This window comes from Eubalaena glacialis, chromosome 10 (assembly GCF_028564815.1).
Source record: "Eubalaena glacialis isolate mEubGla1 chromosome 10, mEubGla1.1.hap2.+ XY, whole genome shotgun sequence".
Classification (NCBI taxonomy): Eukaryota; Metazoa; Chordata; class Mammalia; order Artiodactyla; family Balaenidae; genus Eubalaena; species Eubalaena glacialis.
In genome coordinates, this window is record NC_083725.1 from 108885471 (window position 1) to 108905361 (window position 19891).

The 19891-nt window shown below is 39.2% G+C and overlaps 1 protein-coding gene across 1 annotated transcript in view; it reads right to left on the bottom strand.

The window, feature by feature from the left end:
- Positions 1-402: 402 nt before the first annotated feature.
- The window catches only part of FNBP4 (formin binding protein 4), a 39512-nt gene continuing 20023 nt past the window's right edge, over positions 403-19891 (bottom strand). Inside the window, exons 13-17 of the mRNA XM_061201763.1 lie at positions 16642-16952; positions 15950-16094; positions 15183-15535; positions 4077-4234; positions 403-1488 (exon numbers count right to left, since the gene is read on the bottom strand). Coding sequence (XP_061057746.1) covers positions 1398-1488; positions 4077-4234; positions 15183-15535; positions 15950-16094; positions 16642-16952 — 1058 coding nt within the window. The 3' untranslated portion in view covers positions 403-1397. The remainder of the gene's footprint in view (positions 1489-4076; positions 4235-15182; positions 15536-15949; positions 16095-16641; positions 16953-19891) is intronic.

Below are 19891 nucleotides of genomic sequence, written 5' to 3' on the forward strand. Positions count from 1 at the left end.
ATAAAATTCTAACTATTGTTGTCTTTAACTTTACATGACTATAAGTATACATAACTTTTGTAATTAGTGGAAAAAATATAAAGCACCTTTATTTTTTTCACAATATTAACATTACATCATTTCCAGGATTTAAGTAGGCCAAACACTAGCTAATATTATAGACTACAAGCTCCAAAATTTAAGTCACACCGTACCTTCTGGTACTAGAGGCCTGTTTTTCTAACCCCGTCCTCGCACCCCACAACGGGCTCAAGATCCTGATGCTTTTTTTCCTGGAGCTGTTCTTCAATGTTTGCACATACCTTACACTATACTTGATTAGAAAAAACAATTGACTTAAAGTCAGTCTTGGTTACATAATCGTGGAGTTAACAGGCAAAACAGGAGCAAAAGAATAACCAATCAGAAGTATAAAAAAAGCTTTATTAGTGCATATATACAAATTTACAAGGTCAGAAACTGGAGAAATACAAACAGTTTTAAAACACAATTTGCTTTTTCTTCAGTTTAAAGTGACTTTTACCTGATTGTGATACAATAGAAAGTACAGAACAGTAAACTGCTTTTTAAATACTGGAATTTTATGCAGAATACATTCACACATAAATGGAAGGTGAACTTTGGACCAAGGTTAAGACAATGGAGACACATCAATACATACAGTGGCTTTTGTTACATTTACTGCCACATATGTGAGGGGGAAATTCTCAAAGACACTAACACCTACTGCTGCTGCCGCCACCTATATTGTAATTTAAATATGCCACCTAGTATGTGAAATGACTGAGCTATCTTTATCAGTTCTAGAATTTGTGAGAAAGAATACTCTGAAGAGTGTGGCCATCTGTTAGCACAAGGTGAACGACTTGATATATCTCAGCACTTCAGGGGTGGCAGACTAGAGGAAGAGGTCAGAAAGAGATTCCTATAATCCCAGTTAAGCAAGGCAAAATATAGAGCTGCTTTCTTAATTGCACTTGTTCTGAAGAAGTTAATGAGAGAGAGAGTGCCACACTAGGAATTACAAGAGCCTCTATGAGGCAGGAAAATCCTTCCCTTTTCGTTAGTGAGTCCTCTACAGAGGTGTCATACTCATGAGCCGCATGTTCCAGACTGATGAGGTTAATGTACCTAACAGCTGAGTGTGCCAGCGTGAGAATAAAGGCAGCCAGGTCAAAGCATTCAGTCACCTCACCTTCCAGCAAAGCAAAAAAATTACATTTCACAAATGTGGCAATTTTGTACGTGTATACTCTTGCCCAGGAAATTCATATGCTCTCCCTCATAACATTTATAGTTTATTGACAACAGTAAGACTGGTTAAGACTCTGAAATGATTAAAAAAACAAAACAAAAACAAACAAAAAAGGTAATAAAAATTTAAACAATTTAAAAAACTATGTGTTTGGAGCCATTTTTCTTCTCTTCAGTCTTGCTCGCCAATCTTCAGGAAGGGCTTCGAAATTAGCATTTCTCTCTGCCATGCCACTGTGAAAACAACATACAGATTAAATTACTTCACTGGAAAGAAAAAGAACGAAACTGTTTATTTCCTAGCAAATAAAAGCTAACTGAAACCGAAAATGTGATATATGGTATCTATGTTCATGAAAATGTTTCAAGTTTCTCAGCTAAGTACCAGCGTTATTCTTCATCAAATTTCTTAATTGATAGGTCAACCAAACACATACAAAGCACTCTTCTCTATAGTTCTATTTATATGTAAGTGCATATTTGTTTTTATATCTCCCCAGTAACCACTGAAGCCATACTGAAGGAAAATAACACATTCTTGTAAAAGTATTTCTTGGTCCCTAGGAGTTATGATTCTTTATTCTAGATATATTTAACACATAGGAAGATATATTTAACTCTTAACATACCATCAGGGACCGTTGGACCTAATGTTTTTGAGACTCTTCTTTGATCAGTTCTAATTAGGATTGATCTCTCATGGCTTATTCAGTCATTTATAAAACCGATTAAGACTCAGATTCTAGGGAACGCCCTGGTGGTACAGTAGTTAGGACTCCATGCTTTCACTGACGAGGGCCTGGGTTCAATCCCACAAGCTTCGCAGCACGGCAAAAACAAACAAAAACTCAGATTGTAACTTACAATTACCAGAACGGGTGCGTTAGACCCTTTTATAAATCTAAAATAAGCTAAGATTAATTACAGAATCTTTGTGACTTCCCATCATCTTGAAATAGTTTGCTATTTCATCATTGTAGGAATTAATCATTAGTCAATTCCCAGCAATATTAAAAAATGACTAAAATAGTAAGAAAGCTGAAGAATAATGGAATCACCTACAAGGATGATACAAAAGTGAAATAAATTATCACTAATACCATCCCTCAGTTTTCTTATTGTGTTGCCCAAAACAGTGTAACTCCTTTCAAGGAAGTAAAAAAGAAGTCTGGAGACAACATCTTCATAGTCTCCCCTACTGCTCCCCAATATTATACAATCAGATAAATGCAAAGAGACAGAGGCACTGTAGATTCTAATTGTGATGGTAAAATTGACTGGATAAGTAAAATCTCAGACTATGAGTGATAAGAGGACCATAATCTAGATGAATCTTCTCAAATTCAAGACTGATGAGTGAACATACTGAAGGAAAACAACACATTCTTGTAAAAGTAAGGAAATGTAAGGTCAAAAAGGAAATACAGTATTCTCATTGAAAAGAACAACCTGGGACTTCCCTGGTGGTCCAGTGGTAAAGAATCCGCCTTACAATGCAGGGTATGCGGGTTCGATCCCTGGGCAGGGAACTAAGACCCCACATGCTGCAGGGCAACTAAGCCCGAGCGCCACAACTACTGAGCTCGTACACCTCAACTAGAGCCCGTACGCCGCAAACTACAGAGCCCACGTGCTCTGGAACCCGCGCACCACAACTAGAGAAGAGAAAATGAGTATGCCCCAACTAGAGAGAAGCCCTCGCGCCGCAACGAAAGATCCCACATGCCTCAACAAAGATCCCGTGTGCTGCAACTAAGACCCAACACAGCCAAAAATAAATAAAATAAATAAATAATAAATAAATCTGAACAACCTCCTTCACCCAGTATTTTGTAACAAGAACTGGGACTATCACATTTTCCTTAGAAACCTTTCAGGTTTTATACTGCTATATGCTAAAATTTATTTGATAAGGTTCATAAGTGGGACAAATGCTGAAAGCAGGTGTGGAGTGGCTGGAGAGAAATAGATATTTTAGGAACAAAAAAATTCACTGGAATGACTATTCCAATTAGTGTTTATGGATCTAAGAATGAAAATGTTCTGAATTATGAAGCAAAGATGGCTATCCTCTCCCAAATTTTTTTTTTTTTTTTTGGCCACGCCGTGCAGGATCTTTCCCCGAGCAGGGACTGAAGCCAGGCCCTCAGCAGTGAAAGCGCAGAGTCCTAACCACTGGACCGCGAGGGAAGTCCCCCAAGTATTTTCCTAAGTACTGCATTTATGGAGGCTGCAAGTGCAAGAACCAGCAGTAATGATAAGCCAGAACCTATCAGAGATGAGCCTGCAACCTGGCAGCATTTCTGAGAGAAGCGTGCTGCACGTTGCGCGTTGACAACTGAGCAATCAGCTGCACTCAAGGAACGCTGCTCGTTCAGTACGCGTACCTCCAAAAACCAGGAAAATAAACACAAATTTGAGTTAGCTATGTTTAAATTCTTACTAAAATTTCTAATTAAGTTTTCTCCTCTTTATTTTTTATGTCTGTAAATTATTTGTAAAATTTAAAAGTATACATATAAAAGAGTCTCTTGGAGCTACATGTAAACGGGGATGACTGTCTTCCCCATATGCTCAGGGTTAAGATAGCTCTTTGCCTAAGAGGAACAATCAGTGGGAAGTATTACAAATCTGATGTTTCTGATTTTGAAAAAGGCTAGACTATAATTTTTACAGGGAAATAAACATTTCTATGAACTAAAAACTGCTTAGGTAAGTCTGTAAAGGAATCAAATTAAGGGCTATGATTTTAAGAACGTGATGGTTCTAAAACCACAGCTACAACCACCACTATCCGCCCCATCTATGGTTCTTTCTTTTACCTGACCAGCTGCTGCTGTTTCCACTCCTCAATTCGCTTCTGTGCGGTTGATTCTCGGTCCTCTTCACTGGAACTAGAGTTCTCCTCTTCATCTAACTCACGCTGGATACTCTGCCATTTCTTTACCAGAGATGGCATTTTGGTTTTACTCTTCTTTGCCTGTAACAAAGGAATATAATACATAAAACAAGGGAATGAGTCCTTCACATGAGATCAGGATCTTTTCCTTAGTTCTAAGGAATAAGTGAACTTCAAAATTAAAGGAACAGAAACACCAAATATAAATACCATTCTAAGTTCTTGTCAGAAGTTTCTACCAACTATAAACTTAAAGCTTGGTTAAAAATCTAAAAAGTGTAAAAGTGGTGCTTTATGAAATCAGGTCAGAAACATTTCCTTTAGCCTTATTCTATGAAATTCAAAACTCTTGCCCTTGTCTCATCTTCTCAGAATTACAGTGTACCCGGGACTTCCCTGGTGGTCCAGTGGCTAAGACCCCACGCTCCCAATGCAGGGGGCCTGGGTTTGATCCCTGGTCGGGGAACTAAATCCTGCATGCAGGCTGAAACTAAGAGTCTGCATGCCGCCACTAAAGATCCCGTGAGCTGCAACTAAGACACGGCGCAGGCAAAATAAATATATAAATTTTTTTTTAAGAAAAAGGAAAAAAGAATCACAGTGTACCTTTTTACAATTTTAAATGGATGCAGTGTTCACATCAAGTGAAACACAGTGCTGAGAAACAAATGACCAGCTTTTCTGGAAAGAGCCAACAGAGTCAAAGGCAACTATTAAATATGAAAAAAGCAAAGAGGTATATCAAAACATTAATGATGAGATTAGTTCTAAGAGGAAATACAATAATAAATTTTTCTATTAGCTTAACTTCATTTTCTAAATTGCCTATAATAAACATAATCTCACAGTAAAAAAAGCTTGTGATATTTATTACATATCCAACATGGCTTGCTCTATCACCACCTTCAGAGTTCTGATCAATGGCACTCCTTAGCAAAGATGCCTTCCCTGACCACCCTATCTATATGAAACAGTACCACCTCCCAAAGGTCACTTTCTGCCCTGCTACACTTTTTTTCATTGCATTTTTAAACACTGAACATATATTTGCTTATCTGTTTCTGCAACCCAGTCCCCCCCTACCCTCTCCAAGCCCACCAGAAAAGCTCTGCAAAAGCAGAGATTTTGTTGGTTAGCTACTGAATACAAAGCTCCTAGAGAGAATGCCTGACACACAGTATGTATTCAAAATATACCTGCTGATATTTGTGATTAGTTCTTTGAATTTAGAGAAACACTGTATTCGACATTGATAAGAACCACTTTTTATCCCTGCGGTTTTGAAGACTTGGCCAGGTTACACTCTAAATGTGACAAGCAGGCACTCAAGTGATAGGTGTGACTGAGTGCTGTGCTCCTGTGAGGATCCGGTACAGGGACCCAAGCTTTTTTTCCGGCCTGCACTTAAGAGAAACACATTTCTTGATTAAGTCCCCAAAAGAGTTGAGAAAATAAGCTTAATATTTTCAGTCTTTTAAAATTACTTGGCTCCCTGCTCAATACCCTATTTCGACTGTCACTGACAGTTTTTAACCTTCTGGGGAAATGCCCATCTATAATGCTTAAACCTTCTGCTCCACACACCTTCCCACATTCCATTCTGTCATCTCACCTGTGGTACAACCTGACCCACTGCATATACACCCTTCCAACAAGCTCCAACACAGCTCATCTGGGTTAGCATGGAACCAACTGAGTAAAGAGTAACATGAATAAATAACGGTCACCTGTGCATAGAGGGCTCACTGGGGTATAACCTCTCGCCGAACGTCTCCAAGTATGATTGAAAAACATAGATCTAGGTAGAGTCGTTGTGCTTTCATTCTGACTTCCACAGGATTTTGTAAATTTGTAGTGCATTTGATTCCTATTTGTCATGGGGAAGTACTTTATGTTTCAGAAGTTATGTACTGCCTATCACGTTCAAAACCATGGATCCCGAGTTGCACTGGCTGTTTGAACACGTTTTTAATATGGGAACACTGCAGCCAGAGGAATAAAGATTAAATGGCTAGAATTCCTTTTTTTCTAGTTTATTTTCTAGTAAACTGCACACAAAACCCTTCAGCAAAAAGACCGAAAATATATATTGGTCTCAAATATTCTTGAACATCAGAGGTATTGAGAATATATCTTATATTCTTTTTTTTTTTTTTTAAATTGGGGTATAGTTTTTTACAATGTTGTGTTAGTTTCCACTGTACAGGGAAGTGGAGTTCCCTGTGCTATACAGCAGGTTCTTATTAGTTACCTATTTTATACATATCAGTGTATATATGTCAGTCCTAATCTCCCAATTCATCCCACCGCCCACCTCCACCCTCTTACATTCTTTAAAAATGGTCTGTAACACTAAAGAGATGGATCATTGTTTTCAGATAACAGGTACATAAAAATGACATATTAATGTAGAATACTGGATTTTCAAAACTATTATTTATATGACTATAAAAGCATGATTGACTAAAAAATTACTTGTTGAACGAATGGAGGTGGAAGTAATTATCTCTCTTTGAAGACTGGAGGAAGGGCGCCAAGGAAGGCTTCGTAAGAGAAATGATTCCTGAGCACGGATCATTCTAACAATTTAATTATAAAAGAACGAACAGTAGTGGGACTGGTAAACAAAGTAAAGACATGTAGGTGATCAACAGTATGCTGGCTCAGGAGAACTGTATGTGGTAGAGTAAGCAGTCTGACAAGAATCTAATTCAAGACATTATCCTGTCACTGTTGATTTTTTATAACACTTCACTGGGAGGGGAAAAGCTGATGAGAAAGTTTCTTTAGGTAATTTAGGGCATTCAAAGTGTTCATGAGGATGATGTCAGAAAGATGGCAGACTATGAAGCTCCAAGCCCTTGTTTCCCCATGGAAATATTATATAAACAAATAGAGACTGACTAAAATGGCTTTGTGGGAACTCTGGAAACCAGTCAAAGATCTTGAGCAACCAAGAGAACACCCAATCAAGAAAAACCCACACTAAAAACAGTAGGAAATTTTGTGGCATGTTTGCTTGCCCTTGTTCCACACCCTCCCCAATGTGGTTGGGATGAAATGGCCCAATTCTCAGTTCTCCCCCTCCAGGTGGAAGGAAGTAAGTGGAATGTCTGATATGTTCTAGACTGTCTATGGTTGCCTTAGGGACTAGTTTCAATACTGTCTTAACTTGGAGGTCAGCCAGGAATGGTGGTATATTTTGGGTCTCAGGTTGGAAGCCGTGAAAGGCAGTAGCAGGAGTTGCGGCATGTGAAAACCACAGGGGGACAGAAGTCATGTGGACAGATGGGGGCAAAAGATTATGGGCAGAGGAATACAACAGAACATATAAGGCTCATAGAAGAAGCAGGTGTGACTCTCTTAGGGAAATTAAAAGTAAATACACAAGGGGAAAGGAAAACAAAAAACGCACATGTCCAGGGAACACATATGCCCAGAAAAGGCCTGAAAAAATGTTGCACCTTCATGTTGGACTCATTAATGAAGGTTTTCCTCCATACACAGTCAGTGTGCAAAGACTGGGAGAGTATGTTATTTTCTCTAATGTGCAGTTTTCAACCAAAGATCACAAAGCATACAAACACATGCTGGGACTTCCCTGGTGGTCCAGTAGGTAAGACTCCGCACTCCCAATGCAGGGCGCCCAGGTTTGATCCCTGGATGGGGAACCAGATCCCACATGCATGCCACAACTAAGAGTTCGCACGCCACAACTAAAAGATCCCATGTGCCACCACTAAGACCCAGCACAGAAGAAAGAAAGGAAAGAAAGGAAAGAATGGAAAGGAAGAAAGTAAGAAAGAAAGAAAGAAAGAAAGAAAGAAAGAAAGAAAGAAAGAAAGAAAGGTTTCAGATTTACTAGACAAAGACTTTAAAACAACTGTCTTAAACGTGCTCAAAGAACTAAAGGAAAACACAAAGAATGAAAGGAAATCAGGAAAATGACGTGAACAAAATGAGACTATCAACAAAGAGACAGATATTATTATTAAAAAGAACCAAAGAAATATTCTGGAGCTGAAAAATACATCAACTGAATTGAAAATTCATTATTTCAACAACAGACTCAAATAGGCATAAAAAAAGATCAGCAAAATTGATGATAGGTCATTCGAAGTTATTGAGTCTGAAGAGCAAAAAGGAAAAGAATGAAGCAAAGTGAACAGAGTCTAAGTGACTTACTTATACGACATCATCAAGTGGACCGATATGTGCATTATGGGAATCCCAGGAGGAGAAAGGGGCAAAGATCTTATTTAAGAAATAATGGGGCTTCCCTGGCGGTGCAGTGATTAAGAATTTGCTTGCCAATGCAGGGGACACGGGTTCGAGCCCTGGACCGGGAAGATCCCACATACTGTGGAGCAACTAAGCCCGTGTGCCACAACTACTGAGGCTGTGCTCTAGAGCCCGCAAGCCACAATTACTGAGCCTGTGAGCCACAACTACTGAAGCCCACGTGCCTAGAGCCCACACACCGCAACAAAGAGTAACGCCCACTCGCTGCAACTAGAGAAAGCCCGCGTACAGCAACGAAGACCCAATGCAGCCCAAAATATAAATAAATAAATAAATGTAAAAAAAACGAGGGAGGAAAAACTAAGATACTCCTAGATAAACAAAAGCTGAGAAAATTCATTACCACTAGATGTGCCCTACGAGAAATGCTAAAGCATGTCTTTCAAGCTCAAATGAAAAGATGCTAGATAGTAACTTGTCATACAAAAATATAAAGTTCTCTGGTAAAGGTAAATACAAGGACAAACATAAAAACCAGTATTACTGTGATACTGGTTCATAATTTTTATTCTTCTACAGATTTTAAAAGACAAAAGCATAAAAAATAATTATAAGTCTACATTAATGGGTACACAGTATATAAAGATATTATCTGTAACACCAATAATGTAACAGAGTGGAGGTGCGTCTGTATAGGAGTTTTTGTCTGCAATTGACTGTATCAGTTTAAAATAGATATTATATGTAATTCCTACCATAACCACAAAGAAAATAAATATAGAATATACACAAAAGGAAATGAAAAAGAAACCAAAATGTGTCACTGAAAAAAATCAACTAAACATAAAGGAAGGCAGTAAGGGAGGAAATGAGAGACAAAAAAGCTATTAAGACATACAGAACTCAACCAAAAGGAATACCAAATCCTTCCTTATCAGTAATTACTATAGTAAATTATTAATTTACTAATGTAAATGGATTAAACTCTACAATCAAAAAAACACATACTGCAATGGAGCAGGACCCTACAGTCCCTTCCTGTCATGTCCTTGGCCTACCTTTTGTCTGTGAAAAAACTTCAGCCAAAGAATAAGTTTAATTAGGGACCTCCCTAGTGGTCCAGTGGTTAAGACTCTGTGCTTCCACTGCAGGGGGTGCAGGTTCAATGCCCTGTTGGGGAACTAAGACTCCAAATGCTGCACAGTGCAGCCAAAAAAAAAAAAAAGTTTCACTGGAGAAATGAGAAAATGCAGAAACAAAGGAAAACAGTCAAATGAGACCAAGTAATAACTGTTCAGTCATTAAGCATAGTTAAGGACCTTTAGTTCCTTCTCAAGGGCTATAGATAATATTCTGAGCCACATCCTATGAGCCGTCTTATAGATACTGAAACCCCCACCAGGTGGAAGAAGTTAACTACATGATGACCACGAGACTGTAGCCATGACATAAGCTGCCACAATTCCGAGAACTGGCCTCAAGGAAATGGGAACAAACCGACCCTGGAACTGAAGATTAACTGTACTTAAAATAATCACGATGATGCTGATCAGGCCACCGCATGACCAATTTCAAGATGGACTGTTAGAGCTGACAGTGCTGTTTCTGCCTGTTGTCCCCTCCCTTCACCTATGAAAGCTCTTGTCCACTGACTGTAACTGGGGGGAGTCGGCCTCTGGACAGGAGTTCCTCCCCACCCCGGGTTGCCAGCATCGAAAATAAAGCAAACTTCCCTTTCCACCAACTTTGCCCCTTTATTGGCTTCTGAGTGGTGAGCAGCTGGGACCCCCACTTTCTTTGGTTACAGTATTGGCAGAATGGATTAAAAAAACAAAATGCAATTGAAACTGATCACATCTATAAGAAATTCATTTTACATCTAAGGACATACACAAGTTTAAAGTGAAAGGACAGAAAAACACATTCCATGAAAATTGTAACCAAGAGAAAAAAGGGGTAAGTGGCTTACTACAAGACAAAATAGGAATTAAGTAAAAAACTGTTAAAAGAGATAAAGAAGGACATTACATAACAATAAAAGGGTAAAATCATACCACTTAAAATAGCACGCAAAAGAATAAAACACCTGAGAATAAATTCAGCTAAGGAGATGAAAGAGTTGTACACTGAAAATTATAAAACATTGCTGAAAGAAATTAAAGACCTAAAAAAATGGAAAGGAATCCTGTGCTCACAGACTGAAAGATTCAATATTGTTAAATAGGTAATATGACCCAAACAATCTACAGGTTAAATGCAATCCCTATCAAAATTCCACTGGCCTTTTATGTAGAAATGGAAAAGCTGACCTTTAAATTCATATGAAATTACAAGGGGGCCTGAATAGCCAATATTGGAAAAGAAGCACTAAGTCAGAGAACTCACACTTCTCAAATTCAAAACATACCACAAAGTTAGAGTAATCAAAACAATGTGGTGCTGGCATACAGACCAATGGAATAAACCCATATGTTTATGGTGAACTGATTTTAGATAAGGTCTACCATTGAATGGGGTAAACAATGGTCTCTTCAACAAATGGTGCAGGGACAACAGGATATCACACTCAAGAGAGTGAAATTGGATCTCTACTTGACACCATACAAAAATAAACTGAAAATGCTGTCACTGTTTGCAGATGACATGATACTATACATAGAGAATCCTAAAGATGTTACCAGAAAACTACTAGAGCTAATCAATGAATTTGGTAGAGTAGCAGGATATAAAATTAATACACAGATATCTCTTGCGTTCCTATACACTAATGATGAAAAGTCTGAAAGAGAAACTAAGCAAACACTCCCATTTACCATTGCAACGAAAAGAATAAAATACCTAGGAACAAACCTACCTAAGGAGACAAAAGACCTGTATGCAGAAAACTGTAAGACAATGATGAAAGGACTTAAAAGATGATACAAACAGATGGAGAGATATACCATGTTCTTGGATTGGAAAAATCAACATTGTGAAAATGACTATACTACCCAAAGCAATCTACAGATTGAATGCAATCCTTATCAAACTACCAATGGCATTTTTCACAGAACTAGAACAAAAAATTTCACAATTTGTATGGAAACACAGAAGACCCCAAAGAGCCAAAGCAATCTTGAGAAAGAAAAACAGAGCTGGAGGAATCAGGCTCCCTGACTTCAGACTATACTACAAAGCTACAGTAATCAAGACAGTATGGTACTGGCACAAACACCGAAATAGTGATCAATGGAACAGGACAGAAAGCCCAGAGATAAAGCCACGCACATACGGTCACCTTATCTTTGACAAAGGAGGCAAGAATATACGGTGGAGAAAAGACAGCCTCTTCAATAAGTGGTGCTGGGAAAACTGGACAGCTACATGTAAAAGAATGAAATTAGAACACTTCCTAACACCATACACAAAAATAAACTCAAAATGGATTAAAGACCTAAATGTAAGACCGGACACTATAAAACTCTTGGAGGGAAAACACAGGTAGAACACTCTGTGACATAAACCAGCAAGATCCTTTCTGACCCACCTCGTAGAGAAATGGAAACAAAAACAAAAATAAACAAATGGAACCTAATGAAACTTGAAAGCTTTTGCACAGCAAAGGAAACCATAAGACAAAAAGACATCCCTCAGAATGGGAGAAATTATTTGCAAACGAAGCAACGGACAAAGGATTAATCTCTAAGATATACAAGCAGCTCATGCAGCTCAATATCAAAAAAACAAACAACCCAATCCAAAAATGGGCAGAAGACCTAAAGAGACATTTCTCCAAAGAAGATATACAGATTGCCAACAAAGACATGAAAAGATGCTCAACATCACTAATCATTAGAGAAATGCAAAGCAAAACTACAGTGAGGTATCACCTCACACTGGTCAGAATGGCCATCATTAAAAAATCTACAAACAGTAAATGCTGGAGAGGGTGTGGAGAAAAGGGAACCCTCTTGCACTGTTGGTGGGAATGTAAATTGATACAGCCACTATGCAGGACAGTATGGAGGTTCCTTAAAAAACTAAAAATAGAATTACCATATAACCCAGCAATCCCACTACTGGGCATATACCCTGAGAAAACCATAATTCAAAAAGAGTCATGTACCACAATGTTCATTGCAGCTCTATTTACAATAGCCAGGACATGGAAGCAATGTAAGCGTCCATCGACAGATGAATGGATAAAGAAGATGTGCCACATATATACAATGGAATATTACTCAGCCATAAAAGGAAACGAAATTGAGTTATTTGTAGTAAGGTGGATGGATCTAGAGTCTGTCATACAGAGTGAAGTAAGTCAGAAAGAGAAAAACAAATACCGTATGCTAACACATATATATGGAATCTAAAAAAAAAAAAAAAAAGGGTTCTGATGAACCTAAGGGCAGGACAGGAATAAAGACACAGATGTAGAGAATGGACTTGAGGACACGGGGAGGGGGAAGGGTTAAGCTGGGACGACGTAAGAGAGTAGCACTGACGTATATACACTACCAAATGTAAAATGGATAGCTAGTGGGAAGCAGCTGCATGGCACAGGGAGATTAGCTCGGTGCTTTGCGACCACCTAGAGGGGCGGGATAAGGAGGGTGGGAGGGAGACGCAAGAGGGAGGGGATATGGGGATATATGTATACGTATAGCTGATTCACTTTGTTATACAGGAGAAACTAACACAACATTGTAAAGCAATTATACTCCAATAAACATGTAAAAAAAAAAGTTTTAACTGAATGGACCAACAACTTACACTGAGTGCTAGAACTATAAAACTCAAAAGAAAACATAGGAGTAAATTTTCATGACCTCGGATTTGGCAATGAATTCTTAGATATGATGAAAAGCACAACAAAAATGAAAGCAGGACTTCCCTAGTGGAGCAGTGGTTAAGAATCCGCTTGCCAATGCAGGGGACACGGGTTCGAGCCCTGGTCTGGGAAGATCCCACATGCCGTGGAGCAACTAATCCCGTGCGCCACAACTACCGAGCCTGCACTCTAGAGCTCGAGAGTCACAACTACTGAAGCCCGTGCACCGAGAGCCCGTGCTCTGCAACAAGAGAAGCCACCGCAGTGAGAAGCCTGTGCACCGCAACGAAGAGTAGCCCCCACTCGCCACAACTAGAGAAAGCTCCTGCGCAACAAAGACCCAACGCAGCCAAAAATAAATTATAAAATAAATAAGTAAATTTAAAAAAAATGAAAGTAAGTTAGACTTTATCAAAATTAAAAACTTTAGTGTACTAAAGGACACTATCAGTGTGAAAAGACAACACACAGGATGGGAGAAACTATTCGCAAATCATGTATCTTATAAGGGACTTGTATTTAGAATATATATGGAACTCTTACAATTCAATAACAAAAAGACAAACAACCCAAATAAAAAATATTGGAGAGTCAAAGGACTTGGGTAGACATTTCTCCAAAAAAGATAAACAAATGGCCAAAAAGCAAATGAAAAGACGCTCAACATAATTACTCACTAGAGAAACAGAAATCAAAACCAGGAGGGACTACCGTGGTGGTCCAGTGGTTAAGACTGTGCTCCCAGGCTTCCCTGGTGGTGCAGTGGTTGAGAATCCGCCTGCCAATGCAGGGGACACGGGTTCGAGCCCTGGTCCGGGAAGATCCCACATGCCGCGGAGCAACTGGGCCCGTGAGCCACAACTACTGAGCCTGCGCGTCCGGAGCCTGTGCTCCGCAACAAGAGTGGCTGTGATAGTGAGAGGCCCGCGCACTGCGATGAAGACTGGCCCCCGCTCGCCGCAACTAGAGAAAGCCCTCGCACAGAAACGAAGACCCAACATAGCCAAAAATAAATAAATAAATAAATAAATTTATTTAAAAAAAAAAAAAAAAAAGACTGTGCTCCCAATGCAGGGGGCATGGGTTCGATCCCTGATCAGGAAACTAGATCCGGCATGCCACAACTAAAGGAGCCGTCATGCCACAACTAAAGGAGCCTGCATGCGGCAATGAAGATCCCGCGTGCCTCAATGAAGACCTGGCACAGCCAAATAAAATACAACAAAAAAAACAGCCCACAATGAGATACCACTTCATACCTGCCAGGACTGACAGAATAATTTTTTTAGAAAGTGGAATGTACCCAGTGTTGGTGAACAGCTGGAGACACTAGTACCCTTGTACGTTGCTGATGGTAACGTAAAATGGTTCAGTCACTGTGGAAAAAAGGCTCCTCAAAAAGTTACACACAGAATTACCATACAATCCAGCAATTCCACTCCTAAATGTATATATACACAAAAGAAATGAAAATAAGTACTCAATATGCATGTACTCATATGCATGTTTACATAGATACTGTTCATAATAGCCAAGAAGTATAAAACAATCCAAATGTCCATCAATGAATGAACGGATAAACAAATTGTGGTATATACACACAATGGAATATCATACAGCCATAAAAAGAACAAAGTACTGATACAAGCTACAACATGGATGAGCCCCCAAAACACTGTGCTAAGTGAAACAAGTCAGACACAAAAATTCACATATACACAATTCCAGACTAGGTAAACTGGTGGAGACAGAAAGCTGACTGGTAGTTCCCAGAGACTAGGGGAATGGGGTAATGAGGTGTGACTGCTTAATGGGTACAGGGTTCTCTTCCGGACTTATGAAAATGTTATGTAACCAGAGAGAGGTGGTGGTTACACCACAGTGTGAATATACTAAATGCTACTGAATTTATACTTTAAATATCACCTCAGTAAAACAAAAATTTTAAACTAAAATTTAAAGAGAGATTTACTATACCTTATCTTTCTTTCCTTTTTTTGTCTTCTCGGGTGCTGGCATTTTGGGAGCTGGTGGTGGGGGGGGGGGAGGAGGAGGGGGAGGGGGAGGGGGAGGGGGAGGAGGTTCTATGATGGCAGCGGCAGGCACAGCACCGCGGGCCTGGACTGGCTGCAGTGTGGGAGCAGTCACTGCCATTGGGACAGAACACTCAGCATAGCTCATAATTGCAGGAGCTGATCCCAGTCCTAAGTAATTTGACTGCAGGTTCATTCCTCTGGCCTGATGACCCATTCCTGTTGCTGGATGGCTAGCTGATAGTGCCTGGTGTCCAATTCCTGCAGTCTGCTGTCCAATCCCTGTTGCCTGGTGACCTAAAACAGAAAACATAAAACTATAAAAAGGACATTGTGACAAAGCCAAAAACAAGAAGGAGGAGGAAAAGGAAACTGGGAGTTAGATCACCTACAAAGTGATTCTAATATACCCCCCCCCCGCCAAGAAACACACAAAAAAACCCAAAAAACAAACAAAAAACCCAGTCACATTTTCTGGTGTTCTGAATATTTTAGCATTAAGGTACTTAAACATCAAGATCACTGATGTGTAAATGCTCAGAAAACAATCCGGAAGGATATATGCCAATGTTAACAGTGGTTTTTAGTAACTGAAAGAAATGCACATAAACAGTGTTCGCAATGAAAAGCCTTTAACATTAATTTATGATATCTACTTCTGGAAACAAAGATAATACATTGATGAAAATACATTTTAATCACAATGCTTACCTGTAGCTACAGCTGATTGGCTGTAGAGGACTGGAGAACTACCAATGGTAGCTGATCTCTGAACTGCTGCAGTACTAATTTCTGTAGCTTTTCTCTTTATTGCTTTAGTGGAAGGAGAACTAGAGATGGTACAGTCAGCTGAACTCTGAAACAGAGAGTCTAGTCAGTGCCTGTAGCCCCTGGTTAAGTATCCTCTTCTAAAATAAAACATGTAGGGACTTCCTTGGTGGTGCAGTGGTTAAGAATCAGCCTGCCAATGCAGGGGACAACGGGTTCAATCCCTGGTCCGGGAAGATCCCACATGCTGTGGAGCAAGTAAGCCTGTGCACAACTAATGAGCCTGCGCTCTAGAGCCCGCGAGCCACAGCTACTGGGCCTGCAAGCCACAACTACTGAAGCCCGCGTGCTGCAACTACTGAAGCCCACGTGCTCTAGGGCCCACATGCCGCAACTACTGAGCCCACGCACCTAGAGCCCGTGCTCTGCAACAAGAGAAGCCACTGCAATGAGAAGCACGCGCACCGCAACGAAGAGTAGGCCCCAGTTCGCCGCAACTAGAGAAAGCCCGCGTGCAGCAACGAAGACCCAACGCAGCCCAAAATAAATAAATAAATTTAAAAAAAAATAAAACGTGCCAATCATGCCCCAGTCCCCCCCCAAAACTCTTCAGAATGCCAGATGGCATTTCTCACCTGGCTAGTTACAACTGTGGTTTGTGCCGAAGGTTTCAATGGAGTATCCTCCTCTGTTCCTGGAGCAGGAGGCTCCTCACTTCCTTCATCCTCCATCTCGACCTCCTGGATCTCACCATCTTCTGCAGGAGGAGGAGGAGGGGGAGGGGGAGGAGGGGATTCTGGAGGTGGAGGTGGAGGCGGTGGCATTTCCAAAGGTAATGGAGGTTGAAGCACAGGCACATTTGACTGAAGAAGGGTCCAGAATGGAGTAAGTGGCATGAGTGATGAAGAAGAAACTTGGCCAGAAAAGGACTCTTTACAAAGAGAACCTATGAAAACAAATAGGAGTCAGGGAAAAAGCAAGACTAAAACTCCATGAACACAGAAATGTTCAACTGACTGTAGAGACAAAATCTGTCCCACAGACATCTATTCTACACTGATGTCACTGAAATATTAAACTCAGTTCAAAAATGACTTCCATGAAAAGATAAATTTATAGAATTTACTGTTAGCACTCGGCCCAGCTGTGTTATACTAGTCTTGTTTTCTGGGTACAGATTTATGGCGGAGTAAATGAAACACATCACATCAACTCAATGAGAAATTCAGTCATCTGAACCTGAAGTTTTTTATTTCAAAGATACACAACTAGAAGGCAACATTCTGGGGTCTTCTTTATTTCAAAGTGAAAAAGTGAGTGAATGATGTGCATTTGCAATACTGATTCCATGTACTTTATCTTTTAGTGAGTTAGATAAGTGATTAAGGATGACCCAGAGAAGTACACACTCAAAACACTCACACAAACTCTACCCATTTCAATTAATTTGGGTTACTAAGTTTCAAAAATCCATTTGCAAGGTGATATTGTCAATCCTATCATTCCTTCACACCTTTGTGTGAATTATTCATTTGCTAAATCACAGCAACAAATCAGGGAGGGTAATTTTTTATTCCTGTGACGAGAAAAGGGAAATCAGGGAGCATGAATCTTCAAGGTAAATGATAATGATAAATATAACACAGAGAAGAGGTGTTTGAAGATATGGAAGATTTGAAATGGCTGCTGAAGTTAAGAAATTACATCTGAGGAGCTGCAGGGTTAGCTTTCCTCAAAATTTGCAAAAGTCATAGTTAATTACTGCCCTTTCTCTGCTGGGAAAAGCTTTAAAGATTAGAGAAAATAGGAAGATATACTTACTTGCAGCCTTCCCCATCCCTCTTTATCGTCAATAGGGAAGTTTCACAATATTTGGGACTATTAGATATATATCTCAGGAATGCTGAAGGGGATTTTCTCCCTAAAATCATAGAATTTAGGAGTAGAAGAGACATGAGAAATCGTCTAGTTTACCCCTCTCATTTTAAAGGTAATGAAACCCAGGAGGGAAATGACTTGCCCAAGATCATATAGCTCTTAGTGGCCAAGTCTGACCCCTAGTCTAGTGCTATTGGTTTTTTTTTTTTTTTTGGCTGAGCCGTGCGTCTTGCTTGCAGGATCTCAGTTCCTCCACCAGGAATTGAACCCGGGCCACAGCAGTGAAAGCTCAGAATCCTAACCACTAGGCCACCAGGGAACTCCCCTAGTGCCATTTTAACAACATGTCCTGGTGAAATATCAGGAGTCTAAGAGCTTTAGAAATCTCAAATTTCACTTCTCATGGAGTAGAGATCCAGATGCCGTCACCTGTCAAATTCCATGGTCAAAGCAGTAGATTAAATAACGACTCTATTATAGAAGGCTCTAGAACAAGGATAAGGCCTTTTACCTTACTTTGCTCAAAATACACCACACTGGCACTCAACAATGTAAAACCAAAGCAGCCATGAACCATTTGGCTTTTAGAATAGCTTCACTTTTTTATGAAACAAGTAGATGATACATTATGTAAGAGACTTTAAGAACATAATTCACACGGTTAGTCTAATTATTTTGAGAAACTGCTTACTACCAAGGAAAAGGGAACTGAAAAAAATTCACCAGAAAACAAGAATGCAGTTTTCCAGCTAAAAGCCTTCAAGTGTCTCATTAACCTTTATGAATTTCTACACTAACTTGAAGACAGTTTGGGTATGGGCAGGCACTCTACTACATTACATAATAGTACATCAAGATTACATTAGAACTAAGGAAGTAAACGTTGAGGATTAATAACTTATTAAACTTCCTTTTACTAAACCAACCACAATATATGGTAGGTAAACAAATTTGTCAGATTTATATATCGGTAGGTTTCTCATCTAGAAGCATAATGCAATACTGGTATGTTTATGATGGTGAGAAGCTGCTATGCAGAGGAAATCAAGAAAACACAGTAGGTTCAAGATTAATAATGTGGTTTACAACCTTCAACAAAGTTAATCAGAAATAATTGAGCTTTCTGTAAATAGGAAACAAACTAGACTTGATAAATTTAGATCATACAAGGAGCACTTTTAGAGTTAATATTTGAATCCTAAACTAAGTTTACTCAAAACATAAAAGCTGCATCGTAACAATGATAATTATCTCCTTTAGCTTAAATACAAAGAATTTCAAGAAATCGTAGTTTGAATATCCACGGATGTCATATTACATACTGCTTCTCTTCATTTCTAAATTTAACCCAGTTGAGGTATTTTGCCATTTAAGAGAATACTAAGTCTGAAGTCCAAGGAGAGAGTAAAATGGTATATACACAGCTTTTATTATGTGCTAATAATTTTTTTAAAGTATCAAGTTTAAAAACAGAATACTGTGAGGATACAAATGTTGAATTCTCCAAGAACATATTTTTTCTATGAATCTTTATTTCTATATAAATAGGCAATCAGGCTTTCTTTCTTATAAAGGTAGGCTTCCTTTATTGTTTTCCTATATTCCCCCCAAAAGTATTACTGCTTAGTATTTTGAGGCAAGAGGCCAGTTTATCAGTTTAAATCAAGAAATTATAATACAAATAATAATTCCACAGAGACTTTTTGGAAAAGCAGCTTAACTTAACCTGACAAAAGCCCAACAAAACAGACATGTTGGGTATCTTGAAGTATCACTCATCTTAAGAGAAATAATGTCAAATTCAGACATGGAACAATGAACAAGGATTAAAAATGAACAGAACTTTGAAACTTCCTTGCTCCTCAGTGTATAGTTTTTCTTCTTTAAAAGATGATTTTAACCACTGTTGGGCTGACAAAAAGCAAGCATTATAAACTTTCTTTACAGGCTTAAAATAGTGATTGGTATTGCTCTTCAATTCCAAAGACCTTAGTACAAGATTTGGAT